This window comes from Archocentrus centrarchus, chromosome 1, assembly GCF_007364275.1.
Source record: "Archocentrus centrarchus isolate MPI-CPG fArcCen1 chromosome 1, fArcCen1, whole genome shotgun sequence".
In the NCBI taxonomy this organism is placed as follows: Eukaryota; Metazoa; Chordata; class Actinopteri; order Cichliformes; family Cichlidae; genus Archocentrus; species Archocentrus centrarchus.
Window position 1 is genome coordinate 4,188,156 of NC_044346.1, and position 15,626 is coordinate 4,203,781.

A 15,626-nucleotide genomic window follows, 5' to 3' on the forward strand; every position below is an offset into this window, starting at 1 on the left:
GTGTTGCACATCTGTTAGATGATACATGTGAAACATTGTTTCTGTTTGCTGTAAATGGCCACTGATGAGTTCTTTGTACACTGTGAGAAAACTGGATCACATACAAAAGCTAACTCTGACTAAAGTGGGTGGAGCTTTGATTTTTAAGTTTATTCCTTAGTAATGGAGGTCACTGACACATAGTAACAGGTTACCTTTTTTTTTTTTTTTTTTGGGTTAAACCTCCTGTTTTCTCATTTGTCCAAGCACAAACTCATCTGTGACTATTGCACCATGTGGTGTAAACTGTGGTAACCTGTTTTTGTATTTTAGTGTAAAATAAGTTAAGCCTGTACAGTGGATTCCTCGGTGAACTCTCCACTTTGGAATTAAAACCTTTGTTTTCTACAGAAAGCTTGTTTGAATGAATGTTTCATTCGTCTGGACTGGATTTTAAATCGAGGCCTTCGTTGCCCGTCAGCAGCTGCACAGTGCTCTTCAATGCAGTGAATGTGTTTGTCCACTAAATGGTGCTGTTGAATAATGCAGAGGTCTGTCTCCAACTTTGTGATTCAGGTTAACTATGTGATGATAGCTTCCTGTGTGTGTGAGCCAGTCTAGGTTTTTACTGCATACAGCTGCACCATGTCATTGTAAGATATCATTCACTCCAGATTTTTGTCACTGCTGGCCAGCTTCAGAGCTCCTGAGTATTACCCAGCATTCACTGACACCTTCTCTCAGCATGGTCTGTGGTCATTATTGATAAGTACACTTAAGCCAATATTTCCCATGAAATCACTCTTTAAACTGGAGCAAAGGAAAGAGTTTACATATTATAAAAGCTTGCATATCCTTTAAATTTTAAAATGAATAAAAACTGCACCAAATATGTTCTACCTGCTAAACCTCCACTGAGTGAGTGTGTGTGTGTGTGTGTGGGGGGGGGGGGGGGACTCAGCAAGATTTTAGCATGGAAAAGTTATGTCTGTTAAGTGCACACAGAGATTTATGATTGACGATCACATGACAAATTGAAAACTAAAAGAGTTTGCAGATATTTCATTAACTGCGTGCTCCTTCAGACCTGTACATAGATGAGCCAGAACATTCAAACCACCTGTCTATGTTGCTTTTGTCCCCAGTGTGCAGCCAGAGCAGTGTGGATGCAGGACTGTGAGGGTCCTGTCCTGTCGCTGATCAGAGTCTGGGAAATTTACCTTTGTTGTGCTACCCAAGTCGCTGATGATCCAGCTGAACGCTGCATTGTAATGAGATGATGTTCTTCTCTGAAATAAATCAGCCGCTGGACTTGCACACAAAACAGTTGTATGTCTGGGTATCTCACTCATTTCTGAAGATGCAGCTTGAAAATAGAATTCACAAGGGCAGTTGGCACCTATGTCTCCTCTAATTTGGTGGCTTCATTTATCAGATTTACCAAAACATTTAATGGCCACACCAATGTCATCAGCAGATATGTTATCTCTTGTTAGTGGGATTAAAACGTTAGGTGCCAAATGACATTCCATGCAGGGAAAAATACTGGAGCCTTTGTGAATGGATGCCTTTGAGACAAAAGCATCTGCTCTGTACTTCCAGAAATCAATTCAGACGCAGTCTGCAGTAAAAGCCCCCTCCGTACCTCGCCACCCACCCCTGCCTCAGACAGCTATTATGGCCCTAGAATTAAGGGGTGCCAGCCCCTGGAGATGTCAACATCTTGTCTCCCCCCCTTTGTTACCTAATATGGCCAAATGAGTCATTCAATTCAGTCGCACAAAGGAAGCAGCCGGGCTCTGCCTGTGGCCAATTTGTTTTCCATCACTTCTGAAGTGCGCCTGGTTAAATTAACCCGTCATTCTGAGTCTGCCGGGAGAAGACAAAGTGAGGCCACGAGCAATAATCACTCATGTATAGTGGTAAATAAAAAGCTGGGTAAACTGTGCCCTCCAGGTGTTAACAGTCACACTGGAAAGTAATAACAAATCAGATCTATCATTTAGGGGATATCTAATTACACTCCACAAAGCTGTTGTATCAGATGTACGATAAAGGAATAAATGTGACAACTGATACAAACCAAAGAACCCATTTTTAGCCCGTTTTGTTCCTGCGATGAAGCGAGGTAATGCTTTACCCCGCTGTGACTGAGATCCCTGTAAGCCTGATCTATAATACAGCTTTGCTTACCTGAGCGACCGACAGAGCATAAGTTTTACAGTTTGCTGCTCTTCTCCTTTTCTTTGAGCAAGGCACCGAGTAACAGCGTGTTTCCTCATAGATTAAACACCCTGTCACTGGTAAGCAGTAAAGGTACTGTACTGTTGACCTGCAACTGTATCTGGATTTTCTCCATGGTATCCCTGGTAGTTCAGATTTTTCCCCTCTTCTTTTTTCCTTGGTAGTATGGTGATCACAAAAAGCTGAAGCCAGGGTTTCTGTGGAGACTGGGGGGGGGGGGACACTGCCAGGCTCCATTTGAATTTCAAAGCCTTGCCAGTGAATTCATAATAGACTTCTGAGTAAGCTCTGGCAGCTTATGGCATTCCAGTTATGCCAGTCTCACACACCCCCTCCCCTCCCTATCCAACCCAAGTTCCTGCAGCCCGGTGTGCAGTCTTGGCACTGAGCCGTGGCCAAAAAAAAACCAAACTTCTATTCTCTCCTTTTATTTCACATTTATTGTTCTTCCTCTTCCCAAATGATTTCCCCTTTTCTCTTATATTTTCTCCCAATTGGATGCTTCATGGTGATCACAATTTCCTCTTCCCTTTCTTCCTTCTCCCTCTCTCTTCTCATCATGTCCATGCAGCCTCGGGCTCTTTCCTTCCCTGAGGGAAGCGAGCGCATGTGGGCGAGAGAGATAGACAAAAAGAAGGAGAGGGCAAGAGAGAGAGAAATGCTGCCGTCACCTCCAGTGATGGTGGCGGCTCCCGCTACCGCTGTCACTAAATAGATGTGAGTTCACTCTGGGTGCTGGTGTGTGTGGGCGTCTGTGCGTGTGTGTGTGACTTGGGGGGGGTCGTGTAGGAGGAGTCTTACTGCTGTTATTTGTAAAAGCTTTTGATGGATGATTACTCTGTGTATGTGAGATAGAGGGAGTGAGGGAGTCCCCCCCCCACCCCCTTTCTTTTTTTTTTTTCTAGTGGCTCACTGTTCAGTGCACAATGACTCAATGAAAAGTAGAGGGGAGAGGCAAGCACACTGTACAGCTGCATGAGAGAGAGAGAGAGAGAGAGAGAGAGCACAGGAGAGTAAAAGAAAAGGAGCCAGTTGGAGGGAGCTCTAAAGCTGGTGACAAGTAGAAGAAGAGGATATACTTGTATTTTTTCCCTCCTCCTTTATTTCCCTAAAAGGCCACTCTAGGATCAAGTGGCAGTCGTTCAGTTTGAGCTGAACTTCACCTGGCTGTGCTGCTGTCCGTCTCAGCCCCTTTAAACATTTTCCTGCTGCTTCTGTCCACTTGTGTAAAGAGGCAGTGCTGGTCAGTCATCCCAGGCAGAAGGAAAGGATAGCATCTGTTGGCTGGTTTCTGCAGTGTTGTGGAGCCCCACAGGAGAGCAGAATGCCTGCTGGGAGAGGAGGGGATGGAGCTGCTGGGTCAGGAGGCTGTGGGATGATGGCAGCAGCCCCCGGCCGGGTTCTTCGGTCTTGGATGCGGATGGTGCTGGCGTGGAGCGTTCTGGTGCCTTTGGCAGGTCACGGAGGTGCAGAGGCATGCCCCACTCCCTGCAGCTGCCTGGGCAACACGGTGGACTGCCATGGCCTGGGGATCCACGCTGTACCCAAAAACATCCCCAGGGGAACTGAGAGGCTGTGAGTAGACATACACTGACCATGCATGCATTCATATTTCACTGTACCTCAGAGGACCGAATAGGATGAGGGGAATCCTTCAAAGTGACGGCATACAGCTGCTCTTCACTTAAAGGAACAAGGAGCTATTTAAATCTATGTTTATGTTTAAGGCTGAGTTTTGGGTAAAGGTTTGGTTTATAGGTCAGGATATTAATAGCTCGCATGTATATACTGTATTTGTTAAAGAAGGATTGGGCAAAACTGAAAAATAAGGATGGAGTTTCTGAGTGCACTGAGCTGCAAATTAGTCTGCATTGGCTGATTTGATTATCAGTGCATCTCACTCTTTTGGGCTGTTTCATAGTAAGCTTTGCATATTGCTTCTTGTTTATGGTGGTGTGTAATCTGTTCTTCTCTTCAGTTGTCTGTTTAACCTCGTAGAAAACACACACACACACACACACGACTGATCCGCTTGAGTTTCAGGATTCAGTTGCTGCTTGGCAGCATCATTTCTTCGTGTATCTGTCTCTTGTTCCCAATTATATGTTTAATATTTCTTTCTTTTTTTTTCATCTCTATCTTTTCAGAATTTAAATTCTTCATAAACTGCTGGTAAAAAAAAAAAAAAAAAAGACAAAAAAGTGAAAAACATCAATGAAACTGCTTCTTTTCTCCTGGACTTCTTTTTAATCCATTTTTCTTCTGTTTCTCTTTTCACTTGATACCCTGACATGTTTTGTCCTCTTTAGCTGGTTTCCTTCCTGTAGGGCAAAAGCGTTGTGGAAAAAAAGCAGTGATAAAGAGTTCTCCTGACACGTCGGTACACACATACCTGTACACACATACCTACTCAGTCTAATGAAGCCACTGCAGAAGTGGTAGGTAGTGGTGATGATGTGCTGGCCTACATTACATTAAAATGAATTTCTAATTTTCTTTGTTTGTAACTGAGGTCAAATCTTAGAAATACTTGTCAGTGTGATGCAGTCCTGTTTAACACCACCTACCTTAGTAATTTACAGCAGATCTGTATTAGACTGCAGCACATCTGACATGTTTGCAGGATATCAAAGCAACTGAAAAATAGGCCATCAGTGATGATCAGATTACACATTTCAAAATTTGAAAATGTTTATTCTGATGCTCCTAACTTACAAGTCAAACATAAAGCTAGCTCACTGCACTGTATTTTCAGCGTTCAGGCCTCTGTGATTAAAAGTAAGCTTTTCTAAGGCTAATAGACTGTCATCGCTGACCTACTGATCTAATTTTGATGAAACCAAATCGTACTGCTCCCTCACATTTCTTATGTGATACATGCTTGTATCATTAAGCACACGTGCAACCTTCCTCCTGTGTTTGTTTGCGGTTTCTTAGGTTTGTGAAAAGGTCCAGGAACCGCAGCAACCTGAGAAACAGCGTGGCCAGACCGTATTTTCTAAGGTAGCAGTTGTTGATCACGGGTATAATCTTGCTGCATATCATTCTGAGCGTCTGATGATATCTTTAATGTCTTCCTGTACTCGGCGTCTCTGCTTGTTCTGCGGAGAATTTGTGTGATTGCTGAACGTTGGTGCAAATCGTCACCTCTGGCACTGAGCCCCCCGTTTATGATTTTGATGAACTGCTTTGACTCTGAACTGAGTGAAATATTTAATGTGGCGTCACTTTTGTTCTTTGCCTTTTTGGCAATCATTCATGCAAATAATCAAGATCCACCTCAACAATGGACTCACAGATGGACAGCAAGTCTCCAATATCAGCAAACACAAATTCCACTGCAGTGAGGACAGTATGTGTACAAATAAATTAGGAAGCACTTAATCTATTTCTCTCCGCCACTGAAGGTATCAGTTGACTGGTTGTCTCAGTGCTTGGTGAACATGTATGTGTTTGTACATGCTGAGTGTATGTGTTTATTTCAGGTTGTAGAGTGCCTCTGTATGAATAATTGATGATTTTCAGGGGTGCCAGCAGAGAGATACATTATCCTTGGTCCTCTCTGGTTTACTGTAGCGTGGAGAATGTTTTTCCCTCTAAGGCTGATAGCTTTATGATCAGGAATGAGGGCTTGGGCTCTTGGTCAAAGAGAAATGGCCTGGAAAAAACTCTGAGCCTGTAGACATACTTTTCTATTTTTCTATTTATGTGAGATGGTGAGATCTTGATCTACAGGGTAAGAGGAACTGACAGAGTGGTGAAACTGTAGAATCTGACAGAATTTTACTGGCACGAATGCTGGCACAGTTTCATTTAGATGAAAAGAAACAGGTAAGGATGTCAAATTTAAAATAAATCCTTTTCATGAGGTCCCGGTGGGTAGTATATTATAATTTACTCTTCTTTTTGACAACGTTGGATGACAAATGTTTCAGCCATCACAGCTTTTACCCAAAGCTGTCTGAAGCAAAAAAATGTCCTTTATATGTAGTGGATGAACTAAAATGGAAATAAAATTTCACTGGATGGATGTACTGATGTACGGATGTATGTATGGATGGATGATGGATGGATGGATGGATGGATGGATGTATAGATGTACAGATGTATGTATGTATGGATGGATGGATGGATGGATGGATGGATGGATGGATGGATGGATGGATGGATGTATGTATGTATGTATGGATGGATGGATGGATGATGGATGGATGGATGGATGGATGGATGGATGGATGGATGTATAGATGTACAGATGTATGTATGTATGTATGTATGGATGTATGGATGGATGGATGGATGGATAGATGGATGGATGGATGGATGTATAGATGTACAGATGTATGTATGTATGTATGGATGTACAGATGTATGTATGTATGTATGTATGTATGGATGGATGGATGGATGGATGGATGGATTAATAGATGGATGGATGGATGGATGTATAGATGTACAGATGTATGGATGTATGGATGTACAGATGTATGGATGGTTGTATGGATGCTTTTTTCAAAGCACTGAAAAGTCATAATAGTCACTGTTTATTTCTTTCCAAAGGGATTATGTCTTGGACAGAAACTGTGATAGAAACTCATGGCAGGCTCTGTAACCTACCCAGAATAAAACAAACCCATTTTGCTGTTTAATTTTTCAGTTTTTGGCTTCCCCACTAAATCCAGTGTATTTGGAAGGCACTCTGTAGGACTGACTTTGTTTTCATTCCAAGTAGCAACTGCAGGTGGCATGATCAGGAGGTTTTCTGACCCAGGTTGTGCTAATGCAACCTGACTGATATAGATGTTGGTTTAACCCATGTGTCAGACTGAAATGGGTATCATGCTCTTATTTCAATCAATCAAGATTTCTATACATAGCCAATGTGACCTTTTGACACCCAAGTTGTATCTTCATCCCACATCCCTCCCTTCACATAGTTCTGTATGCAAGGCCCTGCCCTGCAGTGGAGAAGAACAACTCATTAAACAGCAATTTGTTATAGGTCTTGTTGGCCAATTAGCATGTAAAGTGATCTGAGTGTGTGTGTCAGCTGGACAGCTAGCCAGTGGGAGAAAGAGAGTTGGTGTGTGTGGGAGAGACCGAGTGTGTACAGTATTCCCTGGGAGACAGCCAGCAATAAGAGGGTCATTTATCAATGTGACTGCACCAGTCAAACTAAACACCCCTCCTCACTGGGATCGTCATGGCAACGCTGAAAAAAGGATGCCCCTTTGGGACATGATGAGCACGGTCATTTGAGAAGAGGAAAGTGTGTGTGAAAGAGAGAGAGGAAAAACCGTGAAGAAATGCTCATGAGTGCAGGAACGTGTGCCGTGATACTGGAGGAAACGGCACTTAGGACCAGAGTGTTCTGTGAATGACTTAACTGAACACTGACAGACTAGTGTTGTTAGTTTTCTGGAGCTGATCCATTTAAATTCTGTTTAACCCAGATTTAATTATCAATTCATAAAAAACTCATATTTCCCATGATCTTACTTTCCATAACCAAAGCTTCCAGTGAAATGCCTCATCTTACAAGAAGGGCCTGAACTTCTGAAAATGTGAAGTGAAAAAATAAACAAAAAGTCAGTTAGGTACAGTTAGCCAGACTTTTTCCTGGCTCAGAATCAGTCTCTACATGTAAGCAGAACTGGTCCATGTACATTAATGCCAATGAGCTGATGTTAACCCAGTTAAAAGGCATGAGTTTCCCTGATATAAATAAATGCCCTCTGTGCTTGAGTTAAACCCTAATTAAAAAAATTGAGTAAGAAAATAATTTATTTGCATTGCTGATGATTTCCTTTTGTCCAAAAATTCTTTGTGCAGAAAAATATTTTATATATATATATATATATATATATATATATATATATATATATATATATATATATATATATATATATATATATATATATTAACCGAATTCACTGTAGGAAGTGAATCTGTGATGTCTTTAATGGAGTTTCCTCTGCATGAGCTTGTGAAAATCATAACTTGGAAAAAACTTAGAATGGAGTGAAAATGCAACAGTACTGATGGTGTGAATATGCAAGCTTTTGTTTTGAACTAAAAACCAGTCCTGCTGCTTTTTTGTTTGCCCTGAAAATTATGTTTCTTAAACATATCATAAGTTCTTGGGGTCTAGAGTAGATTTAAAATAGAATGCTCATGTTTTTTTTCACTGAAATGATTGGCATGTGTCTTTACTTTATTTACTGTACAAATGTCAGCACTGTCCATTCTTGGGATTAAACAGTCAAAAGTGTCACTCTGTGCCAGGAAATTAAATTAGATGTGGAGATTCGTGCACTTAAAATGTCCCTTTGTACCTTAATGTATGATGTGACATTCAATAGAAAAAGAACTGCTACCTTTTAAACAGCTTTGTTTGGTTGTACAGGAAAATCAGCAGTTCAGTAATCCTCTGCTTTGCCATCCACTAGATAACTTTAAAAAACACTTTAACTGGCACCCTCTGACATTTAAAGACAGTCAGTCAGATGTTTGAGTCACAGGCAGAAAGGTTTTGCAAATACTGAGCATCTTGCAGAGTCACTAGTTGCAAGTCTAGATCTAGATCATTTCCCATTGTGCTCCTTATGGAAACTTTAACCAGAAGAAAAACTGTTGAACAGTGGAACTGGAACAGAAGGAGCTTTTGTCCTTGTGTGGGCAGCGGTTTGGTCTTTAAAAAAATGCAAAGGAAAATAAGAGGAGATACAACTCAGTGAGGACATGACTCTGTGCAAGAGCACCTTTCAGTTGCTGATGTGACTGAACTTCACTCTTTGCATCAGTAATATTGAACACATTTGATTTTACAGTGATGTCACAGTGAGATCGGCATTAGTCTTATGACTCCGTTACACCAGGTTTAGCAAAGCTCACATGACTTTTGTCCAACACTGAAGATTTGTCTGTGACACTGAAAGCGCCTAAAACGTCGTTTGGTGTGAGGCTCGCAGTTCTTGATGAAAAAAGATTCAAAGTTTCTGATGTTTTAGCCAAACAAAGATGGTCTCCGTGTTTCTAAGTGTCTCTTTGCCTGACCCCAAATGAATCCAAGACACAGTTAGAAACCTGGGAAGAAACCTAAACTCAGCCAATGTGTGTTTGTACATGGGAGGGTGTGAGAAAGTGCAGGTCGAGCTCTGTGTCTGACTGCAAAGTTGATGATCTTTGTGTCTGAAGGAGAGAAAGAAATACATGAGTGTGTGTGTGTGTGTGTGTGTGTGTGTGTGTGTGTGTGTGCGTATGTTTATAATACCTTGTGGGGACAATTTTCCTGACATATACTACGTTGTGGGGACCAATTGCTCCTTGTGGGGACTGGAACCTTGTCCCCACAAGGGGAAACCCTGTTTTTGGGTCAGGGGTCAGAGTTAGGGCTAAGGTATGAATTGAGTTTAGGTTAGGGTTAGGGTTAGGTATGTGATGGTTAGGGTTAGGAAAAGGGTAAAGGTAAAGTTTAGGCTGTAGAAATGAATGGAAGTCAATGGAAATTCCCCACAAAGATAGCAAAACACACTTGTGTGTGTGTGTGTGTGTGTGTGTGTGTGTGTGTGTGTGTAATTTTTGGATACCTACGAGTCAAACATAAACAAATGAACCAGCCAGTCTCCTGCCACACACAGCACGTCAGTCACGCACTGCAAATTTAAAAAGCACACACTCCTGTTCTGTTTATTTCTGTTCCTGGATGGCATCATTATATAAATTGAGCATGAATCACTGATGAAAATGTTAATCAATGTTAGCATGTGTGCGTTCATAAGTGTGTGTGTGTGTGTGTGTGTGTAATATTGGTGGCTGCCAGTAAGACAACTAATTGAGTGTGAGGAGGATCAGTGTTAGTGCCTGATGTAGTGAACAAAGAGCAGGAAACTGAGATGTCTTACACACACACGCACACACACACACACACACACACACACACACACACACACACACACACACACACACACACACACACACGCACGTGCACACACACACGCACACTCGTGCTTGGCAACTGTTTTTGCCACTAATGAGGACACTACTTTGTCTACCATTAATTCAGTGGAGATTTAACCCTCACCGGAAACCTCCGTGACAATAAAATTAGATGTTTTTATCAACTGTAATTACACATTTAGATCTAATAAATCCAACTTAACTTTGTGTAACTACTGAACTATTGACTTTAGTTACAAAGACGTGAAGAGCTGAATTATGTTTTTTTTAGTGCTGTGAGACCCCCCCCCCCCCCCCCAAATTACTCACCTCCATATTCTGAGAACGGGGCCCTGAAATTATGTGAGCAGATAAAAACACCAGGTATTAATAAATAAAGCTACATTACTTACAGGTGAAATATTTCCCCCTTCAGTATTTGTTCTGTTTTATCATCAATTTCCAACTTTCCACACACACAAACCTCACATCTTAGTTTTATCACTAGTGCCTGCCACCTCAGCTTTCCTTCCTCATGCTCTCTCTCTCTCTCTCTCTCTCCACCCATTTCTTATAATCATCTAACCATTTTTCCTGCGGTCTCTCAGTGGAAAAGATGCCCCTAATGAAGTGCCATTAGACCTGTGCAAGTGTGTGTGACTGCTAATATTAGTCACATCCACCATGCTGCAGATGAGGAGAAAGATGAGGTAGGAAGAGAGGGAACAGGAGAAAGGAGGCAAAGAAGGGAGCAAGAAAACCAGGACCAGGAAGAGAGTTGTTTCAAGTTGACAAGAAAAGAGGAGAAAATGTGACGGAGAACTGGGAGGATGGGTTGATGAAAGGCAGAAGCGTGATAATAGAAGAGGGGAGGAGGGGGGAAACAGGGGGAGGCAGAGAAAAATCAAATTGTTTTTACATCTGCAGTGCAGTCTAGTGTTGACTTGGTAAGCTTTCACAAGGTTGGTTTTAGGCAGATAGTAATTTATCAATAAAAGCTGCCTGGTTTTCTTTTCATGTCAGGAAATGACTTTGTTCTGAACAGCAGAATATTTTGCTGCCACTCTTTATTTCATGTATCCGTAATTCCCTGGGTGGAATATCGGTCATGGTCAGATCTCGGGCCAAATTAAGCACTCGATGGCTGGCTGGAAACAACCCGTGAAACCTCCTGCTCCGTAACATCTTGTACAGATTGTTCTGTTCTCATCTGACCAACAAAAGAAAGAGCCCACCCTGGGGTTGCAGTGAAAAAAAAAAAAAAAAGGGTGGATGGGACGTGCTTGGAGTTTTTCCTTTAAACTTCAGTACATTTTTTTTCTTCGACTTTGGCTTCTCTGGATGGCGGTTACACCATTTTGATGTTTGTTTACATTTATCAACATCAAGATCCTGACAAGGTGAAATTAGTGTGATGGATTTATCCACTCTGGTTTACAGGGACAGAAAGATGATGGCGTATACGATCCTGGTCTGTAACACACAACTGGCACCGAGGCACTGTTTTTGACCTGAACTCATCTGTTTGGTGCGAGTGGCAAAGAGTCTGTTAGTCTTACTGTCCCAGAATCACTCTTACCAACTACAAAATTTACCCTAACAGCTTATGTTTCAACATGAAACACAATTTATTTTAAAAAGACAAAAGAATTCCCTTTAAACCAGTAAAACTACCCACTACCCACTACTGCTGGGCAACAAAAATACATAAAAGCAATGAAACCAACAAAATTGGGGTGGGTTTATTGACATCATAAACAGTATGATACATGGACATTGCTTCCAGGTCAGAAAAATGACCTCTAGAAGTCTATAAGAAAATGTTTTGCTGGCTTGATCTCTGTAAACACTTTCATATTGGGTTTATGGGCTCAGTCACTCATTTTGAAAGAAATATTACAGCAAGTCTCTTTTGTCAACCTTGGTCAAACTACACCTGATTAGGGCGGGCCATCTACTAATTTGAAGGTTGGCGGTTTGATCCCTGGCTGCTCCAGCTTGTGTACCAAAGTATCCTTGGGCAAGATACTGAACCCCAAGTTGCCCTTGAATGTGTGACTGTTAGATAGAAAGCACTTGGGTGTAAAAAAAAAAAAGTGTTTGTGTTAATGGGTGTATGAAGACATGCTGTATAAAGTGTTTTGAGTACTCGAGTAGAAAAGCTGTCTGTAAGAACCAACCCATTTGCAAGTTATTAGCCAATGAGCAAGTGGTTTCCTCAAGTGAAAACACTCATCTGAAAGCTTCAAAATGGATTGTTCTGTGTTACGGCAGCCGTGTCTGTCTTTTATTACCTTATATGATTGAGTTGACACAGCACAGCTTGAAAGGCAACCACACAACAACAAATGGTCTTCTACCACGACAAATTAATAGACATGAAAATCATAGGTAAGATATGCAAATCACACAAAAAAATTACTGTTACTTGTCCCTTTAATGGACCCTTTAATTGGTGATGTTTATCTCACACAAGGTCTACCGTTCAATCCCAGTTAACCTTCCCCAAATAAAGTAATTAAAACAGAGAAATAATGTTTAAGACAAGTGCTCATGAAAAACTGAGTTTAGCGTTAGCACGTTACATTTAAATATCCAAGGTAAAACTAAAACCTTTATTATATTTCTGCATCTGCGAGTCTGCTTGGGTCAGAGCGATGAAAATTTCATCCTCAGACCTTGAAGGCAAAGGGTCTGTGCAGATGTGTGTGCCTGTTTTATGTGACTGTGTGGACGTGTCTGTGAAGACTTCCACTGCGACTAGTGGGCAGTTGTGTCTCCAGTTGTCGGTGTCTGTGTCCGCACTAGAGTGTAATCCGGTCTAAGAGGGATTACCTGGCTCTTCTTCTTCCAGTTTTATTCTGCCATCAACTAATTGATGATTAGGGAATAGCTGGTATGCGCACCTACGGGCGTTGTCTAAAGAACTTGAATTGAACTCAATTTGTGTTTAGCATATAACACTGAAAATAAAAAGAACCAAAACTGCTGGAACACACTTACAAAGTTCTTGTTATCATTTGCATACTCGTACTAGTTTGAGATCAGACAAGGAGCCAGCAGTGACTTGAAGTGGTCTGGCTCTTCGATGGTGGGTCCCATACTGGACTAGGATTCTTCAAAGTGAAATGGATTGTCTTTTTTCTATCAATCATTTGTTGATATACATGAAACATTTAAAAGCTGTTAACTGTGCTTGGTTTCAAGCACTTTTCCTCGCTGCCAGTGTATCAGTGTATAAGGAGATGGATGCTGACACTTTGTACGCAAACTTAGCAGAAATAACAAAACAAACTCAGTGTAAACTGCGGTCTTTAGTGATTTAGTGAAGTCCATTATTTGGAGTGAAACTTGGCTTGAGATCGCTCTGTTTTCAGTTTCTAAACTTTGCCCATTAAACATGTCAGTTCTTGGCTGAGACGGGGTTGGGTGGACCTCAACAAAGCAAATACAGTTAAATACAGTTTTCCACCACAGTCCCAAACAAAGAAACCTGATCACATGAAGGTTTAGGATGGGACTCCACTGCAGTGGTGTTTAGTAAACAGTTGATGGAGCAGAAAACGTGTTGGGTTTCCGTGTTGTTTATTCCAATCTGTTTAGACTGTATGATATTACCCTGTCTCTCTCTCTCTCTCTCTCTCTCTCTCTAATGACAGTGTGTGGTTTTGTGGGGAGGAGGATTTTGTTTTTGCTCTGTGTGTGTATCCTGATACCTCACTGGCCCTTCCATCTCGCACAGATGCTCAATTGATTAGCAGATTAAAATTACCCATTTGCATCGACTGGCCAAACGCCTGCTCCGATGTACCCAACTGTCCTGTGCTCACACGCATGTGTGTGTGTGTGTGTGTTTAAAAAACTTAAACAGAGTGTTTGAAGGACGAGAATATGAAGGAAAGTATAGGAGTTGACATGCGGTCAAATTGTAATACCTTATAATTGGTTCCATTTCTCACACTAACACAAAGTGTATTCTGCTTGTTATATATCTTAAATCTTTATATTGGCTCCACCATTGACCAGACTTACACTATCTTATGAAGTGCCCCCCCCCCCCACCCCCCCCAACACACACACACAATTACACACACACACACCCCACACCCTGCCCACTCCCCTTCCATGTCAGTGGAGAGCAGAGCTGAGTGGATCAACTGCCTCACTGCCCACTGGGGCTGTGATGCTGTGATTGTGTGTGTGTGTGTGTGTGTGTGTGTGAGACGCATTCTGCTTTAATGAGATATTGTTTGGCAGAGTCGCCACTCGAGGGGAGTCTGTCGCTTAACTGACCCCTGACCCCGCCATGCTGCACAAAACTCAATTACCAACGCCTCATCGGGGCTGTGTCTGTGCTTGTCCCTCCCCTCGTGTCCCTTTCCTTCTCCTTATACAAAAAGACAAACCTTGTGAGCATTTTACAATTAGCACCTTATCGCTGGAGCCTCGATGTGTTTCTGAGCATCCATACATGTGAAAATGTGATCATCATCACTGTATGTGACGCTCTACTTCCTCATTATTTTGCCTGTGCAGTTTAACTGTCAGGGTAATTTCACACACATCCAGGGAATTATTCTGGACCCCCCCCCCCTCCTCCCGTGACCTGTTGACATTTATGCTTCCCTCCCTTTCTTTCAGCCAATCCCCTGCTTTTGCTTCCCTTTCTCATCAAATGACCTCCTTCATCTGCAGCCAGTGAGACCTACAAAAAATCGGATCTTCTTTCAGTGGGAGGGGCTTATTTCACCTTCAAACTTCAAAATAGTCTAGTGCAGCAAATTTGCCTCATCAGATTGTTTTTCTTGCACAGAACAAAGGAGTGGCGAAATATGGCTATGCTAAGCCAAAATAAAATTAAATGCCATAATTACATTTTTTTTTTTGGCAAAAAAGTAAATTTAATTGAACACTTTAGGGCCTTCATAACAGCCAATTGGGAATCCGTAAGTCAAAAAAGGTTCGATAAATTTTTTTTGTATTTCACTTTAAGTTTGAGTCAGTTCCTAACAATACAAATACTGTGTATCTCTCGGTATAGTTTAGTGCACACAACCACAGCCATAGGTAAGACTGCTGTCTTAACAGTTGTCCAGATGTCAATCATCAACACCCTGCTGGAAAGGCTGGCTGTTCGCAGAGCTATGCTGAAGCAAGTTGACAGGAAGGGTAAGGTGTAGTAGGAAAAGGTGGTGATGGCAGCCTTCAGAAGATTCAGTTGAAAAACTTGGGAGAGCTTCACAAAGAGTGGACTGAGGCTGGTGTCAGTGTATCAAGAGCCACCAAACACAGACATCTTAAAGAATGAAGCTACAACTCTTGCATATCTATTACCAACCTAACCCTGAACCAGGGACAACTTTAGAAGTTTTGTACCTGAGCTAACCACTGGACTCAGTGGTCCAAAGTCATCTCTTCAGATGAAAATCAAGGTAGAGTAGAGAGGCAGAGAAGCCAAGGTGTTT

General features: G+C 41.8%; 1 protein-coding gene across 1 annotated transcript in view; it reads left to right on the top strand.

Annotated features, from left to right (window-relative positions):
• The first annotated feature begins 3,389 nt into the window (after positions 1-3,389).
• slit1b (slit homolog 1b (Drosophila)) overlaps positions 3,390-15,626 on the top strand; it is an 84,658-nt gene continuing 72,421 nt past the window's right edge. The window contains exon 1 of the mRNA XM_030729817.1: positions 3,390-3,798. Coding sequence (XP_030585677.1) covers positions 3,548-3,798 — 251 coding nt within the window. The 5' untranslated portion in view covers positions 3,390-3,547. The remainder of the gene's footprint in view (positions 3,799-15,626) is intronic.